This window comes from Strix aluco, chromosome 3 (assembly GCF_031877795.1).
Source record: "Strix aluco isolate bStrAlu1 chromosome 3, bStrAlu1.hap1, whole genome shotgun sequence".
In the NCBI taxonomy this organism is placed as follows: domain Eukaryota; kingdom Metazoa; phylum Chordata; class Aves; order Strigiformes; family Strigidae; genus Strix; species Strix aluco.
The window spans coordinates 16226694-16248544 of NC_133933.1; the positions used below are offsets into that span (position 1 = coordinate 16226694).

Genomic DNA, 21851 nt, shown 5'->3' on the forward strand with positions numbered 1-21851 from the left:
TGGATATAACTGATGGACTAGCAATCTCTCCTTCAAATTCTCACTCTTTGGTTAAGGGAAAATCTTTTCAGATGAATTTATAATAATATTTTTTTACCTACTAAAGGTTAATAAACCATCACTGTCAGTTTGATAAGAGTATAAGGATCAGGCAGCTACAACCAGAACAAAATATAATTACACAAAATAATTTTGCCCCTTCTAGTTTATTACAGATCTTGTCATTATTTCTGGAACTAACACTAAATGGCTCAGTTTCAGGTCTATTATACTTGATAATTTACATTCATTACAATCAGGGATAGGTAACCGTAGGGCTTATTATCACATCCATTACGAGTGACACCATTTGCAAGATGCTCAACACTAAATGTACTTGTTGCTGCAGTGATACAGGCTGGAAAATTGCTCTACATTCAAGGACAGGAAGGAAGAACAAATTAGAAAAAGACCACCAAGAGATCAGTGGGGATGTCACAGCTTTAAACTGAAAGAAGAAAAAACAGATGGGGAGGTTTAAAATTATAATCTGACATATTCATAACTGTTGCAGATATTCCAAAGCAGTGCAGACCTGGGGACTGAGCAAGGGATCTCCTGGGCACGAGTCTCTGCATAACAGACAGAACGCAGCGAAAACACCTCCTCCCAGGTCTGATTCTGCGAACCGTGAGGCCACAAGAGCTTTGTGGGGGCTTCATTTCAGGCCAATACTGCCGCGTTGCCCCCTCGTCGCTCCGTACGAGCCCCCCGTCACTCCCGCTCTACCTGAGCTCTGCGGGGAGCCCCGGCGCGGGGTCCCTGGCCGGCAGCCATCCCTGCTCCTCGCCCCAGCCGCCCAGCGCAATCATGCTGTCTATTCCTCCGCAACAATCAGGCAGGCGCAGCACAACACCTGGTCCTCCGGTCCAGGGCCCTCCTTGGCAGCTGACTGTGAAATCTCCCTGCCAGGTGGTTGCACTTCAATTACATTAGCTAGGCATTGTAGGGTTAACACGTATCCAGAGGAAATCTTTTATTCATATAACACAGTATGCCTTTTGTTGATCTTTGAATAATGTTGCTTAAAATCCATTAAATTAAAATACTCTTTCAAGCACACAGCCTGCAACAGGTACAGCAGTACGTACCCACCCCTGTCTGCTCACGCAGCACTGTCACGGGCACACAGCCATTTCAGGAAAATTTGATCCCCAAAACCAGATGATTAAGTCAGCATTTAAAATAACATTTTTTTCCCTGGAAGTGACCTCTCAGTAGGGGGAATGGATTCCCCTTTCATTGCATAGCTCAGCCAGTGTGCATGCTGTGATGCCTCCCCGTTTCCCCAAAGGAGTAAATTAAAATTCTGGTGCATGTTTATGAAATCTGCTTTTTTTACTTATGAAGTGGGGGTGGGGGGTGAGTGGGGAGGGGAGAAAGCAAAACTGAAAATGTAAGCGACTCCTTCACAAAAAGGCAAGTTAATGCAATAGTTTCACTGCTGTTAACTTCTAAATGCTCTACTGTTTCTAAAAAAATTTCCCCATAGGTTTTAAGCAACTCAAGTTGGCCATAGAGTCTTATCATCACATTTAATTATGGGGCAAGAGGCGAGTTAATGACTGAGCTGTATGACACACTATTTAAACAGCCAAGTTCTAAATTCAAGCACAAGAGAAATTATTGCAAAAACGAAGAGAGAGTACTAAGGAGGATGCCGAGGGGCTGGCTGGCTGGCCACGCAGCCCTAGTTGACAGTCACTGTTTTAATGCCCAGGACTAGTCACTTTTGAACTAACTTTAAAAGAAAAGTCAGAACAAGACATAATCAGAAAACAGATTATTGTACGCAGGTAACATAACACACAGAAGAACAGAAGTGCTGAAAACTGCCCCAAGACAGTACAAAACTACTTCTGCATATAGGAAGGAATTAGATTATAGAAACAAGTGAAGGGCTTTGAAAAAACAGAAAGAATGTCAGAAAGAACAGATGAAGTGCCACTGCAGTCCTTTCCAGATCAGGGTGTTCAGTCTGTGTTTTCATATTAAAGGCTGTTAAAGAGTACTGCAGCACTAGAGACAGGCTAGAGTTGGGTCGTGGAAGCTGCACATCACCGGGAGAAAAGGTGGGACGACCCATCCCCGTGGTGAAGATCTCCCAGGTCCCAGAAGACTGGGGTCGCACAAATACACCGGGGAAAGCATTCGTGAGCAATTCTGTTGGCAAAGCCTTTACACTCTGGCCCATCACCCAGGTGTCCGTGTTATGGAGTACACACTTTCACCGCGATGAGATTATGGCTGATTCACAGAATGGCAGCACTTTGTTAAAACGGAAAATTAATCTGATTTGAGAAAGCAAATGAGTGAGCTAGTGCTGCCATAGAGAAAGCTATGATGCAGAGTGAAAATCCTACGTGAGAGTCAGAGGTAACTTCTGCTCATGCTCCTTGTGAGCCAACACCAGGCAGGAGAGGTGGAGGACAACATTTGACAACTGTGCAGCTCTGGTCCCTTTCTTCAAGGCTAGCAAAAAAACCTGCATAAGAGCCCCCAGTGAAAGAGCAGAGCTGTTCTGCTCTGCACAGCCCTTTCCATCTGCTCCCTGCCACATCTCATTCTCCAGACAGCACATAAACGCGCTTTTGTGCACTGCGCTGAAGATGACCGCAATCACCGAATGGGCTGACCCTTCCCCGGCATGTGCCTTAAAGCACCATCTCCAGCTTTACAGATTGGAAGAAGGATCCTAACAAGATGTGTGTGCCAAGGAGCTAAATACCTGGTGCATGGGCCTCTGTGGGATGCCCGGGAGTCAGGCTGTTCAACCACTTTCAGGACACGGGAAGTTTTCTTCTTGTTCTTGCTTTCCACTGAAACGCATCATTTCCTTAGTGTTAACACTATTTCTTGAAGACAGTGACCTTTAAGCTAAATTTCTGAAGTTCTTTGAAGTACTTAACTGCTGAGTCATTTCAGATACAAAAGGAGATCATGGGGATCTCAAAAGAGAAAGGGGGAGAGCAGAAGATAAATTTTTAATAAAGCATCCAAGCTGGTGGAAGCAAACAGAGAAGGAGAATATATAGGGACAGTGACCTAGGGAAGAAGCTACACAGCAGTAATGCTGCGTGCTGCTGCCGTTGTACCTCACTAGAAAAATATTTCAAGTGCAGGCTTCTGTAAGATTTTTCTTTATTCAAGTTTTCTTCAAGAAAAATTTTTGTTAAGACTTAAGTTTGAGTTAAGTCTTAGGCTTATCAATGAAAGACCTGTCCATCTATAAGCTTTCTGAACTAACATCTTTTAATTAAAAGTTAATTTTTAATTAAAATAAGAAATATGAGAAAGTTTTGAACATGTCCTACTTTACTGTTTAATTTGCAACTTACTGTTTTTATAATTATAGCTTTTTGAAAGCTATAGTTTTCTATTGTTTCAGAAACATAATAGGCAAGTTTTCTGTATTCTGAGCAGAAAGCTGTTCAAGCATACTAGATGACACTTCCCTATAATATCCATCACCAGAGGCTAGTTTACAGTTATTTAACTCTCAAAACTCAACCACCAAATTTCACCCCATTTTAAAAAGGAAGCTTTTTATCACTCAATTGGCAACTATTTGTCTTCTACAGAACATAATCAACACTGAAATAACTCCTGTGCAGTCACACACTAACACCTTCCACATTTATATTCACAAGGAATTCAGTGAACTATTTCTTCACAGTCAATAACAAAAGGAGAATCGGTGTCTTTGGCAGAAGTAAGAGTAGCTATAAACAGACCTTCTTCATGCAAATTTGTTACTACGACTGTGTCATGACCTACATCAGTCCCCTGCTACGTGAGCTGTGAGTTGGTCCTGTGAGCAGCCTGCAAAATTTCATCCATTTGCTGGAAAATATCCACTGCAACACAAGATGAGGCCATCCAAATAATTTCACTTGCTAATTAACTTTGGAAATACATTACAGCCTTGTCTTCAAGAGTGATTTTAACAGACTACAGTGCTTATTGCACCGCCAAGCTTTCTTTCTATTTTAAAACCAAATTATATATGACTTGGTGTAACAGCAGTAACACTGACACATGTAAGTGGATTATTTAAAATTAAATATTTGGCTTTTTTGCAACATCTATTTTCAATAAATGCCTTGACTTTGCTGTGGCATTCATCTGTGCAGGCACACTGTTATCTGATCCCAGTGTATAATGCCATTAATATTATTGCATATTTATATTATGCTACCTTGAACAACGTTGGGCTACCAGGGTATTAGAATCTGCCTATATGAAGCAGATACTGTTCTGCAGCTCAAAACAATGACCAGCACTTCTGAATGAAAAGAGAGAAAGTGAACATTAGCACATCAAAGGCCCCTTTCTGAAAGAAGAAAAATTGCATGATGCACACTTTAATCTTTCTGACAATCTATGCATGGATTGAACTCAATTCTATTTTTCACACAAATGTGAATGCTTCATACAAGGACATCTTTACCAACAGCAAAAAGAACAGAGAAAAGATGTGCTAGTGCAGTCTTTGAACTTTTAAAATATGGATTAACATGCAATAATATTTAACAACTGATAGAATTATCCTTCTTATCTCTCTTAATAAAGCCAAATAACATAAAACACCTTTTACAGGCAACATACAGAAAAACTGTTATAAATACCTCAACCCTAAAATAAAAAACCAATTTAAGAAATTAGCAGTAAACCAAATATGGGCAATATTAAGATCTTCATGTAAATGTCTATTATTTAAAATCAGTTACTCATTATACAACAGCCGTAAGTGTAATTCACTTAATTAACGCTTCTATTTAGCTAACTAAGGGTGGAATGGGACCTGTGCTTACAGGTTTAAAAGAAAACATTGCTAAAATATGTATACAACATATATTACACTAATCACGCTCATCCTGCTGTAGCAAGCACAGAGATTTCTGCATGTAGATCTTCTCGCATTGCAGAAGACTTGGGTCAGTCAGCCCAGAGAAGCAAACACTTAGTAGCTTCTCTGTTTGATCTAGACAGCTCTCTGCTCAGCAAAGTGTAGAGAGAAGCTCTTCCAGAAAACAAGAGCACATGCCAACAATACTAGCAAACTGTGCAAGAACACCTCTGCAATACAGTTCCTCTCTGTACCCTCTCCATCAAATCACTTCTTGCAGCATAACACCACAGAGGGGACGACTTTGACTACCCCTTTTCCACTTAAGCAAAATTTACTTTTATTCTGTTCCTTTAAAGAAGCAGCTAAAAGGAGAGTACAGCTAATCAGAACTCTTCAAGTGCATTTCTGCAGCAGATACACACCTAGAAGATGGTACAGCAGCTTTGGAGGATTGCTGCAAGATAGTTACTCACAGTCACTCATCTAGATGGACCTGCACCTGGCTGCAGAAGAGCAAGAGGGAAAGGGAAAATGAGTGAAAGGCAAGATGTTTCTCCTCTCATTTCTTCATCAGGATGCTCTGTTTGCTGCTAAAATTTCACCAAGACTGTCTGTACATTTTTTTTTTCTGCTGACAACGTGTTAAACTGTTGAATCCAAATGCTTGCAGAGAGCAGAAAAGGAACTGCACTGAAACGACATCCCAGAATTTTCTTCGTGTAAACAGAACTGCATCCTCATAACTATCAGCTTGTAAAGGAATAGCTTGATTTTATAAACGAGCCTTAATAAATGCACATGCTGAATGAATTTGTTCCTAAAAAAAGCCTAATTCATTTGGTTATAACTCAATCACAGCCAGTGGAAAGACATCTCAGAAGAACTTAAATAAGATCACTGTCTTTGACTTGCAGATCGTCACTAGTGGAGAAAGTGGAGGCACCAAAGCTGAGCCTCACACACCTGATACTTTGCACAGACTGGTACATTCCCAAACAAAACACACGCACTTCCCCAAAAAACTTGAGAAAACCACATTTTTCTTGCAGATGTGTCAGCCACCTGAAAGTTAAACTACTTCAGTTACAAAAAGGAGCAGCGGACCACAGTTAGATTCGCCTAAATGGACTGTTAAAAGTGTGGGGTCAGCAGTGAGAGGATGAGTTAGCATATGGAAATACTGGAAAAGAAATTAAAAATAACCATTTTGGAAGTCTCTCTTTTAGGGCAATAAAAACACTCGACATTTATGTTAGAATTGGTCCAAAAGAGGACAATGGCATGAGGAAAACCCATGACGAAAGATTAACATGGCCGAGAACTGTCACAACATAGAAAAATTTGCCAGTGCTTCATCTTAGACACCCCCGATGGCACAGAACAGCACACTGCAGGAAGGTACAACAAAAACCAAGGGCTCTTTACATCCATTTTGCAAATAACATCTGAAATTTAGAAGGCAGACAATATGGTTCACTTTCCTAAACATGGTGGGTTCAAGCCCCATACCCAAGACTTTTATTTCACTTCATATTTTGCTTCTCCAGGATACTGCCTTACTCAAAGGACTGGCTAAAATGCATACTGGGGGAGGGAAGAATGACTGGACCAGACAGATGGTCTGCCTTTGGATGCTGAAAAGGATTTTGAGGCAGTTGAGTAGTATGACTTAATTCTTGTCCTGAATATTTAAGGTAAACACAGATCATTCCAAATTAGGTAAAGCACAGCTACAGTACTACAATACTGTGCCATATATAAAACCCAGCAACAGATCATGAATGCAAAAACACCCTAGGAAAAAGCGTCCTTTTTCTCCTTTACTAATCTTTTTAGCTCCAAAGTCAGTCACGATAGTAATTTGACATTCACATTCAGCACAACTATTTGACTACACAGACTTAGTATACAGAAGTCTTTCTTGAAAATCCTGACACTCTTGAAATATTGCCTCTTCTAATTTTACGTTCATTTTTAAAAAATGCAACTATTTATTAATTCTGCATAAATCATTGACTCAGCATGTTACTGCACAGTCAAAACGTACAGAGGTAAAGCACCAGAAACATTTAACATATTTAGGAACTTCTGTCCTACTGTTTTCTCGCAAGTCTGGACCATTATTGCAATTGCCTCTATGATAACTCCAGCAGCACTGGCAGATTCCGCTCCATCCTAAAATCTCATTATACTGAATGCTACAAAAAACTAACAAAGCTGTCTCAGTCCTGATGCTCTAAATGTAACAAAAAGATGAAATACAAGGGGAGGAAAATGTGTGTCTGCATGCATTGTATTTCTCATGTTCTTCCAGTAAGTGGTAAAATGAAACATTTTGTTTACTGGTCTCTATATCGTCTTCAGTGATACAAGGGAAGATTAAAAATTGTTGGTTTGGGCATTAGAAAGAATACTGAAGTCCATGTGATCCACTGTAACCACCAGTTTTACAGATATTGTAACTGATATGAAGAATTGAAGCTAAAAGTAAAATCCCTCTGCTTTGCTTTCTGAGATCCCACTACTTTGTGTGTTGACTTTTGGGGATTCCAAAATGCATGTTGCTGTGGTATTTAAAAAAAAAAAAGGAAATGCTGGCATGCAAATCCTGTTCAACAACTTGAGAATACTAAGGGCTTTTACAAGGCAAAGAACACGTTAAAAGTTCATTAATTAAACAGTGCTTGTGAACAGATGGAATGGCTATCTGGGCTCTAATTACTGTAAGTTGGTACAGAGGTTCACAGACCTTAATGAGGTTCAATAAAATGAATGATTACACATCAATCACAATTAGAGAAACCTGTAAGATGAGCTGAATTATCATGGCAACAAGTCATAAAACACGGGAGTACAAAAACCAACAGGGTCTGCGAAAGCCTATAAAGAAAACGTTTCTGAATTAAACCAGTTCTTCTGGATTGGAACAATTCCTCTCTACTGCCAACCCCATAAAAACACTCAGTGATTTAACTGTAAGGGTTGCACTGTCCCTCTCTGACATCCTGGAGTATTGATTAGCCATAGGAGAGTGCAGGGCACTAACCTAAAGGGTTAGCAACAGCAAAGCAAACAAGGCAGTGATCTGAAAAATAACCAGTTACAGAAACGAAGAGAACAGGAACCCTTTCTCACACATTAGATATGTTGTTGAAAATAAAGACACCAGTGTTTCTTTTTATCTTCCCCATGAAATGGAGATGTCAAACATCAGGTACAGAGGCTGTTTAAAACCAGTACAATTAGAAAATGCAGCTATGTGGGAAACTGTGTGGTTGAGGTTAGTCAGACTGATTGTGTGTGGGTGTAACTGCTATTCCTACAACTCCAAACCTTTAAATAACACAGAGTTTTATTTAAAAATTAAGGACAGAAAAACAACCCCAGGCACTTCCATTTCTTACCACTGGAGCCGCCTTTGGGAAACAGCATTTACAGAGCCTCGAATTTCCCAGCTGCAATAGATGCTGGCAGTGGGGAGAAAAAGGTGGTAAGATGGAGACAGAAATTCATAGTAAGGGGAGGAGTTCACTTATGGTATGTGAAGTCTCTGAACATCAGCTTCAGTGCTCGTTTCCTAACATAACAGCTCTATACTTTTATCATTGTCTCTGTACGGCTACACTTCAATCTCCTGAACAGTGTTAGTCTGGCAGACACAGCCCTTAGAAACTCCAGAAGTCAACTTTCAATACCAGGAAGTGAATTAGAGTCACAGGTATGGCACAAGTTAAGGTAAGATCTTTCAGGAACAAGAGAAAAGAAAAATGCATGCTAGCATGAGGTTATTTTCTGAATTTTAATGACTTCACTTTCAAGATGCTGCATTTTTGGTATCAAGACTTTGCAGTAATGAAAAACTGAGCTAACCCCAAGTTTGTTTGTTACAATGACAACACTTAAGATTTCCAAGTGAAATAACTGCTATTTGAACAACACTCCTTGGCACAGCTGAAAGGTGGGCAGGAGAATGCCTATTTTATTTAAGGAAGCCAACAAGCTATAGGCTAGCAAGGTTTTATAAGATCATCCACGTTGTTACATGGGTGAAAATAAATGAGATGGATAAATCTAGCTGTTCAGAAGTTACACTTACAGGTTCTCAAAAAAACCCAGCCCAATTCAGAGAAAGTACTGAAAAACAGCACATGGACAGATTTTTTTAACAGAGTGCTGTACATGTACTAGATTGTTACTCAGCATTAGATTTAAGAAATCATTAAAAGCCATCTGCTCCTGTTTATACACTAGAACCCTGACAGTTAATCTTACTGTGAAATACACACAAAAGTATGATACTGAGGAAAGAAAAAATACAAATTAAATATGCCATCCAATAAACCCACTATGAAAGAGTAGCTTTCTCCTATTCCTCTCTCTTGCTGTCTCCATGTTTATGTCCCCAACCTAATAAAAAAAGTCCCCAGTAACAGGATGGCTTTAAAAGTTTTCCAAGCACATGCAGAGTGATATAAAATTATCATGCTACCCATTAAAGTAGCTTTTATATACTAGGCACAAAAATCATGCACCTCATCCTCTTAGTATCAGATGCACAGAATCAGTCCGTTTCTCCTCAAAGCATGGTGCACACTGAACTCAGGAGCTCATTTTTACTAAGACAGAAGCAAAGCAATTAAGAAAATTCAAAGCTAAATCTAAGAACATTTTTCCTGTTTAGAAAATGATTTCTTAACTTTTGAATGAAGTGATTGCAGCATGTATGAGTATGAAAAACATGTACCAAAGTCAGGTTTTCTTTAACAGAGAAAAAGAGGAAAAGTTTGAAAAATGATGTAAACCTATATTGTTGGTGACACATTTGTATTAACGCAAGTGCCCAGATTGTTGGGGACACGCTCATGAAAATGCCCATGTGCACATCTAGCTGGTCCTTCTGCATCTTTGCGCCATCTCACTACTCATGGAGAGGCGAACACATGGTTCCAGGGACTCAGGAACCACCTTGCTGGATCGAAACTGTAGTTTCCAAGGTCGGCACCTGGGCTTTGGCCATGGCGAAGACATGGTGCATCGTGCCAGACCCGTTGGAACCCCACAGCAGGCCACTGTGGAGTCACCGGTCCTACCAAAGCTCTCAAACTGTCCCCCAGTAAAGACTTTCTGAAGCCAGGACTTCTCCTCAAAAACATTCCCCGCAGGAGCATTAACCTTGCTGAAGCACAGCCCGCAGGGGTGCCCTGTAACAAGTTGCTCACGGGGAGCCCGAACCACCGAGCTCGGCCACCTTCATCTCTCACCGCAGGTCTCTTTGTTCCTTTGTTGCAATGGAGGGAGTGGGGAGCTTCCCGCCGTGCCGCCCGCTCCATTCCCTACTGCTCATACTTCCCTTATGCTTTTTGTCTCGTAACAACAGTAAGCAAGCCTCAGCTTTTCACTCTCTCTTCTAACGAGTCCTTTCATGACCTATATAATTCCACATTCATGCAGAGTACCCGTGTGCCATGCAACCAGGATGTGCTTTAGTTTTCTCCGAATTTTGCAGTTTAATTTGATGATTACACTGTAAAAATTAAGACACATCCCTTTAAATCTAAATTACTCACGGTAATTTAACCTAATTTTATTAAAACGTAGAAACGATTGCTGTACGTTCTGCACAAAGGAATTAAGACTGGAAGGTTAAGAATCAGCATCAGTGATACCAGCAGCTCCCTCTAGTTGGAAAGTGTGTTATTTTTCTCCCCGAAGAGCGAGTATATAGGGAAGAGAGCTAGATATTACAAGTTACAATAAGTGGCTTGGTAAGTCATGCTGTAATATACCATCCTTGTAGACCTACTAGCTACATTGCTTTGATTCTCTCTCAAATAACTTTTTATTATCTACGCTGACTTCTGACTACTTTTGTAATACGTTAACTACCAAAAAATTAAAAATTCCCAACATCTGACAACGAATATACTTTGAAACAGAAAAACCCACCGTATGTTAGAACAGTTATTTGAAAACTCTATTTCACTGAAATTTAAAATAAGTGTTAGAACTTGCATATGTTTTAAATAAATATAGGGTTTCATATATTGATCCAGAAGCCACCTCCTTACATTTCCAAGGCTTTGAAACTAAAGAAGAGGCTTTTTAGCCTGAGGGGTTAAAAGTGTGGGTGTGGAAGTGGGCTTTTGTTAGAAAAATTAGCAATGCTATGAGTCATTGTGCATTAGCGGCAGAATAGTTTTGCATCTTGTATGAATCCAGACACCATATGCCATGCGAGGGCCTGCTACTTTATGCGGTGCCGCGGCTGACGGGCGGCCACGTGGGCATCCCCAGCGGAAAGGCTGTCTGCGCGCGGCGGCGAGCGCAGGAACCCGGTGATCCGAACACGCTGGACATTGTCGAGAGCAGCAGGAACAGCTGGTAAGCTAGCAGAGCTAGCAGAGCTCGCAGGGCCAGTGCGCCGCAGCGGCGGCAGCGAGCCAGCATGCTAATGAGTCGGCGAGCGCGCACAAAGCCCGCCGCAGAGGAGATCGACCCCAGTGCTGTCGGGCCCCACGCGGCCCAGATTGCGGAGATCTTAGCGCGCGCCTCGGAACCACACTGCCGCTGCTCCCCTGCGCCCACTGGTCTCCCCAGCGCCACAGCGAGGGCTCGGGGCCGGGGGCCTTGCTCTGCTCAAATACAAATGTCATCTTTATTCCTGCCAGCGACACAGCAAGCGGCCCAAGGAGACAACCCTTAGTCAGGCGAAACGCACGCTGAAGCCAACTCGCGTTTTGTCCGTGTGAGGATCGCACAGCCTGAATTAAAGCCCGTTCAGATAAAACGCTACTTTCTTTTTTTCCCCCGCCCATTTGTGACAAAAGCCAAACAAAAATAACCCTAGGAAATCCGAAGTGCAAGCGAGCATTCAGAAGCAAGTTTTCGAAAGATACAACGGAGGTTTTAGCTACACAAATCCCTTCAAAGTTAACAGGGGCAGAACAGCAAAATCATCAAAACTTACTTTGAAAATACAAAGAACACACACCCCTTTAATTTCTCTGGTGTATAAGTGAAAAAACCACCCCACCAAAAAACCCCCTAAGATTGAATGTAATGCTTAGTAGTAACCTGAATATATCAATTTTGCTTCTGTCAAACTTTAAAGAGAGCCTCTTATTAAACACAAGTTAGAGGTTCTTTGTCTAATACAACAGAAAACATAAACCACCAAGTGATAGGTGTTTGGACCTCTGTATAGCTTTCTTGAAGGGAGTGGGAGCTTGAGTTCACACCTTACTATGAAAGGTACATTTACTAGTTAGTTATAAACCAAAAACCTATACCACGCTGACTCGATGTTTGTTATTGCAAGTTAAATTGAAGGGCAGATTTCCATCACAGACCTCCCGGAAGCCCTTTGGGTAGGGCACGATTACGTTAACAAAACCACACTTTTAATAAACTTGTTTGATTTTTACAGAGAACAACAGAAACACTCTGACTGCTGTCAGCTGGTCCAAACTGTAGGTATTTCATGTGCAATGCCACCAAAGCTGGCAGACTTGCAGTTAAATGAGAGATGAGTGGCCAGTTAATCTAGAAATGTGGCCAGTGTCAGGCTGCTGTAAGCACCCGGTTAGGCACCCCGTGAATACCTTCTAGCCATCGGCCAGTCAGTACAAACCTCAGAATCTATACATTTCCCTCTTCAGCACTTGCTCATGGTGCTCTTCACAGACTGGCAGAGAAATCGACTGTATTTTGCTTGTGAATACACAAGGAACTAAATTGCATTTTACAGATTTAAACTGGATAAACATTACTCCCAGCAATCTTAAGAGCAGCAGTAGTACACGAACCCTTTTGTGCCACTCAGGTTTGATTCAGCACTAGGACAAAAGTTTAAAGCGGCACTTAAATACACCCCCCCCCCCCCTTTCCTGCAACAGTATTCATGAACAAATAAAATACTACTGATGAAGAAATAAAGAAACCAAGTGTTTCATCCGAAGCAGCAGCTTCTCCATAGCAGTTAGGATTCGAATTTCCAACTCCCAATCCTGATCTGCTGCTCATACTTTACGTACTATACAATTTCCAGCAAGATCATGACTTTCCAAGTCTTTCATAGGGGCTAAAGAGGTACGGCTGTGTATTTTAGAAAGCTTGTTTTCAATCAGTGCACATGTACATCGTTTAGCAAATCCAAAGCTGAGTTTGGGTTTGGTTTTTTTTCCTATTTCTGACATATATCACACAGTGAATTCACTTTTCATTTAAAAAACCCATTACATTCATGACATCACTTAACCACAGGTTCTTTTTTGGAACTACTCATTAAATCACCCAGCAAATAAAAGCCTTTAAAACTGTTGGGGTTTATTTACCCTTACTGAAGTGTGCAGTTGCTGCACAGAGATCATCATCAGAAGAGGCAGCAGTTAGTGCCATTTAAAACTCTGCTACAGAATTAGCTTGGGACTTTCTCAACAACCCTCAGTGATCTTTAGAGCTTCCAGCCATGGAGAAAAACAATGACGCCCCATGTTACAGCAGAAAAATGGATTGTATTGTTAACATGCAAACTTCACTGCAGCATCCCTTGCCTTGTGTGAAATGGTGACACTCACCAGCAGCTCACAGTAGTGCATACACCAGATGTGTGTCTAACAAGGGACGGTGGACAGGGACAGGTACGTACAGATGCGTGCAGAAAAATACAGAAATTTAAAACCACTGTGTCCATACATCATTCAGCAGCATGTGAAGTTTAAATCCGCAGAAGCATTATATACTCTTTATATATTCACAAGCAGGATGCAGTAGATTTCTCTGCAAGTCTATGAAGAGCACTATGAATAAGAGCTGAAGAGCCGCCTCCACAATCCCATGTAATGCCACCTAAAAGCTTTGCCTCGCATGACTTATTACAGGCTGGAGCAGATTAGAGGCATCGATCGCTGCCTGGAGAAGGTTCTCGCTGCGAGGAGGGAAGGCAGCCGCAGAGGCAGACAGCCCGGCCATCGATCCACTCCAGCGGGGAGCTGCGCTGCAGAATGAAGGTCAGTGCTGCTTTACACCACCTTGTACAGCCACTGCCACGTTCACCAGCATCCCTCAGAGACTGCTGCGATGGGACCAAATACTTCTGTCTGAAACTCAAGCCCTCATGCGAGGGCTGGTTACAGCAACCGCCAGAAAAGTGAAGGACAGCAAGTCAAACCTGCTGCTCTCCACAGACAAAGCGGCAGAGGACTGACTACAGACAGACACTCCTGCAAGCCAGAACCGATCACTTTGGCAGAAAACTGTCAGATGCCATGTCATATAAATTGTCACAGCTCCTGTGACACATGCTTTAGAATTTCATAGTAATTTCTAACAGCATCTATACAGCTTGAGGGCATAACAACTTTGCACGAAATAAAGGGAACAAATTGTGAACCCTCCTCTAAAAAGAGTAACAGGCTTTCTGTTCTATTTTCACGGTACGATCAAACACCCCTTTATAACCCAAGCAGAGTTCTAAATGCAAGCTCAAAGCACATTGTGAAAGTTATGCAAGATGTGTTTTCAGGCATCTGACATTACGTGCACCTACAAAACATATGACAGTTATTCACACAATGAAGTCCATCATAGCAAATATCTCTCTTTTTTAGTCTCTGATAAAGCAGGTAAGCAGATCAGTGGCTCTACATTAAATTAATCAGAAATTGGATTAAACCAACAAAAGGAATTAATTCAGAATTCAAAGTTGATGTTCTTTGCTTAATCTTCTGGATTCCAGACATGACATACTAATATACAGTAGAGTGTTAATATCTGGATGCAAGCAATATAATGAATTAAAGTTATGGATACCTTTTTTTTGTTATGTATTTAGACTGTCTTTTGATTTTATCTTAATGAACTACTTATTTGGTATAGTTAAGCAGGCATACCATATTCATTACAGTGGATAAATCTTTAAGAGTTATTCATGTATCAAATTACTTCTCCAAAGGGCTCTGTTTTCTTCTGGCCCACAAACAGGATTGCAAATCGTAAGCAGGGAAATGGTGACATCCAGTGCTCAGATACTATGTAAAGCGTATGCATCCTCATCGTGCTTTTTTTTTTTTGTTTGTTCTAAACCACAGACACCTTCGGTGTCTAATGCACAGATGCACTACGTTGCAACGAAGTATTAGAAACAACCACAATAAACTTAAGAATTTAAAACTCTTACCTTCAAGTTTTCTCTTTAAATGAGCAACAAATAATGCAAAGAACTTTGTAAACAATACTGCCACTGGGGTAATTTTATTCTTAGTCTGGTAAGAAGAAAATTTAGGTCAGCCCTTATATAATTCTATTTATATTAATGAAAAAGGCAGAAGCAGCACAGCTTACATTAGAGATTTGTTAGGATTACATCTCCAAGAACACTTGCACAGCTACCTGAAATGGACAGTTTCAATGGCAAAAATAGTGGCTGCATGCCCACCTCATCAGTTATTTCTTCTTCCCCTGGAGAGTAACACAGCAATGTACGCTAATCAAGATGCTATAGAAGAGTATGAAAAATATGCAGGAATCAACAGGCAGAATAAGAACAAACCCCTTTTCTTTCCATAAGACCAAACCAATTTATCCTAAAAGTGAGATTGCTTAAAAAGATAATTTTATAATAAACATGTTAATTCTCACTAAACCCTATCACGAACTAACTCCTTATTTACTCACTCACAGGAAGATATGTGTATCTTAAATTGCTAAGAAAATAATTCAAAGAGTATGAGAAATCAGCGAAGAACGCAGGAAAGAAGCCAGCTGGTGCTTGCACATAGGGACACTTTACACCCTCCAGTAGGTTGCTCACAAAAAGCTGGTCGAAGCCAGGGTAACATTTCAGACATATCAGAATCTCTGCTACTTTTCTTCAAATTCAGTTAGTAAGACCAGGCAGGACTGGAAGTACAGTAGTTACTTGTAATGGTGGAGGAAAAAAAAAAGTGGTAAGACACTACAAATAACATCAAAATAATTTTTCAATTAAAAAGAATCTTTTTTCAGTGAAAGAGTGGAGAAACAGAGATACAGGCGTTTAAGTTCTGGTAGATAGGACCACTTCACAGATCATGACAGCAATTCAACAAAGTTCCCTCTTCATCACTATGGCCATTTTTCAAACTGAGAGGCTTTTCTTCCCAGTTAAGAAGCAGGTGAAAAGGCTCAGAAAGCATTGCTCCACCTTACTCTTATACATTTTTCTAAAACAAACCAGGTCTGGTACAATCTTTCAGTCAATGCGATTTAAAGAACAATTGCAAAGATAATTTTGCACTACACTTTTTTTTTCCCCCCAAATGATGGTAAAAGATATAAGAATCCAGAATGTTTACCTCTATTGTTATTATGAAACATGTGAGATGGGAAAGAATAAGCATTCTGCTGGTTAGGAAATTTCATAAGTAAAACCTGAGACCAACTTACAAATCTCTAAACAAGAACAATAGGATCAAGGAAATTACTCCATTTTGAAAGACAATCTAGTCTCTGGGTAATCAAAACAGCATTTGCTTATGCATTCTAAGGGGAGCTTTTTGCTCAGACATCACTATCCCCAAATCCCAAAGTCTTTTTGGAGACCGACATTAAATCATGGACCAAAGTGCCTGACAGCTTCAGACTTAGTTATATTTTCATATTTGGAGGTTTACTAGCACCTGAGCTTAAAAACTGTCAGTTTAAACAGCAGCTGTAAATCAGACCCATAATAAAGACTTAAATACAAACGCTGTTTTTCTCCCCCCCAGTATTTCTCTTTACAGGTAAGACCAGCTCCCAAAGATGTGCACTACTGCAGCTTAAGGTGACTGGAACTCCAGAATGTACAAGTGTTCAAAAATCCTTTCCAGCATACAACTAATTTTATGTAAGCTGGAAGACAGCACAAAGATGCAGTTTTATATCATCACCCCTACCATTTTTCAAAATATTCAATATCACTGGAACCAGAACAGACCCTTGCTTCGGGGGTCCTGCTCAACCCAATGACAATTACCAAAGCACTAAATTACAAATGCGATGTTTTTCATCCCTGCTCTCACCTCTTAAGGCATCCTGCTTATAGACTCGTGTTACTCTTAAACACTGACGGTTAGCAACCTCTGCTTTAACTGGACTTAATTAAGAGGAACTTCCGTTTTGATACATAATAATTAATCTATGAAATTAGTGGTTCCTTCCCTTCCCCAGCACATAAAAAAGCTGGCTTTAATGCTCTCAAAAACTTGCGTATATACATTTTTATACAACAATTTCAGTAAGTTTAAATATTAGTCTTCCTTGGTTTTATACAATTTAAGCCACATTACTGTTTATAATTTCCGAAAAACACACAGGCATATTTAAAAAAATTGTTGCCTGAAAAAGCAGGCTGGTGAGGCTGCTGAAACACATTACCTCACACTCAACAGTTACTTAAGGATGGTGAGAGCACCAATTAGTATGGGCTGCAGCCGCTCAGTCTCAATGCTTGATTGCACCAAGAATGAATGCACTCCTGAAAAAATGGTTATTTTGAACATATACTAATGTATAATCACCCATGACCATGTAAACATTGCAGCAGCTACAGAGACAACTGAGCTTTAACCATTCAAAAGACAACTGAGCTATGCGTTAACTACCCTGGTTTTGCTCCTGGGTAATGCCATTGCATGCACGTATATAAAGAACTTGTAGCCAGAATGGCTTTAAACTAAAGTTTAAATATAGTTAATTATTTTTTAATTAATATTTTTCTTGCCCTAATAAATTCCCTAAAACAGAAACAGTTACATAAACATAAAAAAATAGATTTAAACAAAACATCTGATGTGGTCTGCCATAGTTACCTTCCTCATTTTCAAAGAGATTTCCAACAGAAAAATGTTTTTGGGTACGACAGTGGAATTTGTGTCATCATGACCAAGCGATTACAGTGCGCACAGCGAGATTCTCCCGCGGCTCTGCGGTCCTGGTCCCCATGGAAACCGGACTCGGATATTGTCCTCCACTCACTGGAGCACCGAGACTTGGGAGCCTTTTGTGCCTGATGAGATTTCTTCCACAACCTTCCAGCAACAGACCCTATGCTTCCTCCTGACTCTTTCCTAATTGAGATGCAAATTAATCTCTGTGGCTGATTACACTTCCCTTAAAGCCCCTGACAAGTGCAGCTGTAACTGGAGTTTACAGACTTCCCAACAAGTGACTTCAGCTGTCACTGCTGGCAAGACGCTGCCCCAGCTCCCCGGCACGCGACCCCGCGCCGGCAGCGCTTCCCGGGGGCACCACGACCGGCTCCCTGCCCCCGGCGAGGCAGGAGCGAGGACAAGGGCTCTGCTCCCCTTGGAGCAGGGCCCCCGCAGGTATTTCACACCCTGCCATGGCCCCAACATGAGCACCACAGACTCAGTGCCTCATCCCCACTGGGCCATTTACACCAGATGAAGCGTTCAATCAATTTCTAACCACACTTGAATTGAGAAAATGCTGAGCTACTAACCCTTATTATGGATGCTGACTTTTAACATGACCCGTGTGACAAGCAGAAGTGGCAGACCACTCCCAGCTCTGCCTTACACAAGCTTTTCTACACTCACCTGAACTGCAAGGTTACATCAAATGTGCTGCCAAACGTCACCCGTTACTTTTCCAGGATTACTGCCTTTTATTCCTCCCTTCTACTGAAATTTTGAGTTATGTCACCTTTGAGTTACTTTCATCTCCAGTCTGACAAAGTTATTACTACAGTCTTTCACTTACTGTTTCAATTGCTGGGTCTGCTTTCCTCCTGTTCTCCTCGTAGCAGTTAGTAAAGCAGACCCCAGAGCAAAGTCACTCATGGCGCATGCACCCTTCGGGAGCTACACAGCAGTGTTACTGCACTGTACGGGTTCGAGCACCATCTCTACACATCTACACATTTACATTCCAATTTCTGGCTCTTTAAGAATTTTAGTATATAGAAGTGTTTCATTATCTATAGTAAAAGTTACGGATAGCTTTCTCTCCCACTCCAGTTTCATCCTGATGGGATCTTCCCCACCACATTGTCTTTGTCCAGTTTCAGAAGTTTCTCAATCCACTTTCATTTATCAAACAGACAAGTGGCAGCTGATTCACTACAGATATCGTTGGTGCAAAAGCAGGCACAAAAAAGGAAGAAAAGAATCCAGGGACAGATGCTGTTTCAGCTAGACCTCAAACATATGCTGAGAAGTGGCATGTGCTATCATATTTGTGCTGCTCATGTTTCCCTGGGGACAAGGAGGGACCCAGAGAGAGACCCCACTGGAAAGCAGGAGCACAGTAGGGTGGTGAGGGCTGTTCACTCACAAAATGCTAAAAGCCAGAAGATGAGCAGGATTGAGACAGGAGACTCCGACAGGGAGAGAAGTGCTGGGATGGTGGTAAGAGGCAACAAGGTCTCTTCATTCCTGGAACTGCTGTTACTTATGTTAATTTTACTACACTGTTATTTTATTATTATACATTGACGACAGAAGCAGATGGATTAAGCTAAATTCTGCATAGAAGAATTTTCGTAATTAGCTAGATTTCTCTCATGAGACAAAAGTGGAAAACTTGGCAAGTTTTGAATCATCTGTTAGGTACTGCCACAGTTTTGCAGCTGATGTATTGCATTCAACTGCTTACGCAACAACCACCAACTGTCTTTGTTTTAAAATGAGTACACAATGAAGTTAATAAAATACAAGTTTATTTAACGACAATGCTACTTTTAATTTCTGATGACTTTTGCAAAGTATACTGGATAAAATTTAGCCTTTTTTTAAAAAAAAAGCCCCCAGCATTCTGAGGATATTTTGCATGTTAAAAATGCATGTCTCTAATCAATCAATGTTCTTTCAAAGATCAAAACACTGCATTTACAAACTCTTTCTCAAAGTCATATGGTTAGAAAAATACTGAAATCAAAAGCTACCCAAAGAAAATGAAGTGCGGTGAGTGTTGGTCCTGAGATAAGTGGTATGATTAACAAAACAAACTATAAAATGTTTCTAGCATAATTATGGCATTATGAGAAAATCCTAGAATAAGCGAAAACCAGTAATAACGCTGTTAGTCTGTATATCACACAAGAATAAAAGCCTGTGCTACAATTCCTGTCACAGAGAAGCATACCATCTTTCTGCATTCCAGCAACTGTTAAAAAATATGGTCTGAAAATGCCCAAATACAGACATGGCTGGAAAGAAACTGGAATTTGGGAACCGAAACACCCGTGTCTGAGGCCAAATCCCATCTGTCTTATTAATGTAATGAGTCCAAGTAAAGTCAATTGGACTACTTCTTTGAATAAGATAAGAATACAACTGAGCCGTCTGTTAGCTTAATACACACTGCAGATAACTTCTATTAGCGTGAAAAAAAATAGGAGTATTATCATTATTTACAGTTCAAAGCATCAGGTCCAAGTCCAATGCCAGCTAGACTGAAGTTGTTGGTAAGAACACTCTTGTGAAGTTGTAATCTTATTTTTAAAACACTGGATGGCAACTGGGTGTGAATGACTGAAAACATTGAGCTTGACGTGAAGAAAGCTTTGACCTTTTCCAGTAAAATCAAATAGGAAGGATTTTCATTAAAGCTTACCTCTCTGCAGAAAAACACTGAGAAGTAAGAACCCTACCAAGGGGAGCTTTGCCCCAGCAGGAGGAAAGGATACAAGCTCTGGTAGAGCGGGATGAGCGACTTGACGGCTCTGCTGGCATTGATGCACGTGGCACATATGAGGCTTGGCAGCAGCTTTGCAGTCACGATTGCTCCATCGAAGAGAGGACCGAAAAATGGCACCTGTGGACCCCAAAATAAAAACAACACATGTAAAGCCGAGCCAACAGAAGCTGAAAGGTTAGTGTAGAGCATGAGAGCAACTTCCAAAATCACAAACTGAAACAACATGCCCAAATTGGGGGGGATTCTCACAGGAAGGCATCTGCTGCTTCAGAAAGGTGCCAGGGAGGCAAGAGGAGGCACATGTCACACTGCCCTGCTCTAGACAGTGAAGTTATTCAGTTACAAGCATTAGCTTGCTCGAGGTCTCCTCTCTAGATCACAGGCATGAAGAGACTCCTCGAAGTACAGCAAAAGAACACAGAAACAAACCACCTCCACAGGCTGTAGCTGCAGGGCCATCACCAGCCAGGTCAGCACAGTCAGTCGGGTAGTACCTTGGCTAGCACAACATTCTGTATCTTGCATTATATTGTCGATGTTTGGAATAATAACCATCAGACCCACTATAGAAGACCAGTACATTATTTTGCCATAAACCGGTATGACCACATTGTTTTCCACACCAAAACTTCCAATGTGGTATTGATCCCCCAATTTCTTATTTTAAGTTTTTAAATCTTCCATAATTGCCATCAGTATACTTTACATGTATATGCACATTTCACAGAATATTCAACTGGGTAAACATGAGCTTGTTACGCATATGAAGTTAGTCTATCAATTTGAAATCTATATTCCATTTTGAGTAGATATTAAGAGCTGTTTTCCGTCTTGCATCCCAGTGGGAGACCCTGATTCACTGGCTGAATCCAACACTGGCAGGAGTTTTTGCAAAGAAGTATTTGTTTCAAATAATCCTCTGTAATTCCTCCCATGGACTTCACTGAAGGGGGCAGGGGGGAAGAGCTGATCCAAGATAACGAGGCCTGTGGAAAGCAGAGGAGATGGTGGAAAACTACCACCTCTCAGAGGCAGTCCCCTGTAAACATGGCTGGGACAGGAGCAAACAGGTCTATCCCAGTGTAGCATGTCAAGGTGTTACAACGCTGTTCCTTCAGGGTTACCCCCAGAGGAAACCACCATATGTCATTTGGTGACCTATGGCTCTTCAGCAAAAGGCTATACTCGGTAAAAGAGACACTTTATAAAAGTGGAAAATGTCCAGAATTCCATACACATACCAGACTTTGCCATGTCAAAGCCAGAAAATTTTAATGTT

The 21851-nt window shown here is 41.0% G+C and overlaps 1 protein-coding gene across 12 annotated transcripts in view; it reads right to left on the reverse strand.

Moving 5' to 3' along the window:
• Positions 1-21851, reverse strand: part of RALGAPA2 (Ral GTPase activating protein catalytic subunit alpha 2) — a 135713-nt gene that overhangs the window by 29791 nt on the left and 84071 nt on the right. For all 12 annotated transcript variants that reach the window (XR_012622389.1, XR_012622392.1, XR_012622391.1 and 9 more), the window contains one exon: positions 20562-20689. Coding sequence is in view for 8 of the 12 variants with exons in the window: in XM_074817532.1 (XP_074673633.1) it covers positions 20562-20689 (128 nt within the window). In the remaining 4 variants the exon portion in view is untranslated. The remainder of the gene's footprint in view (positions 1-20561; positions 20690-21851) is intronic.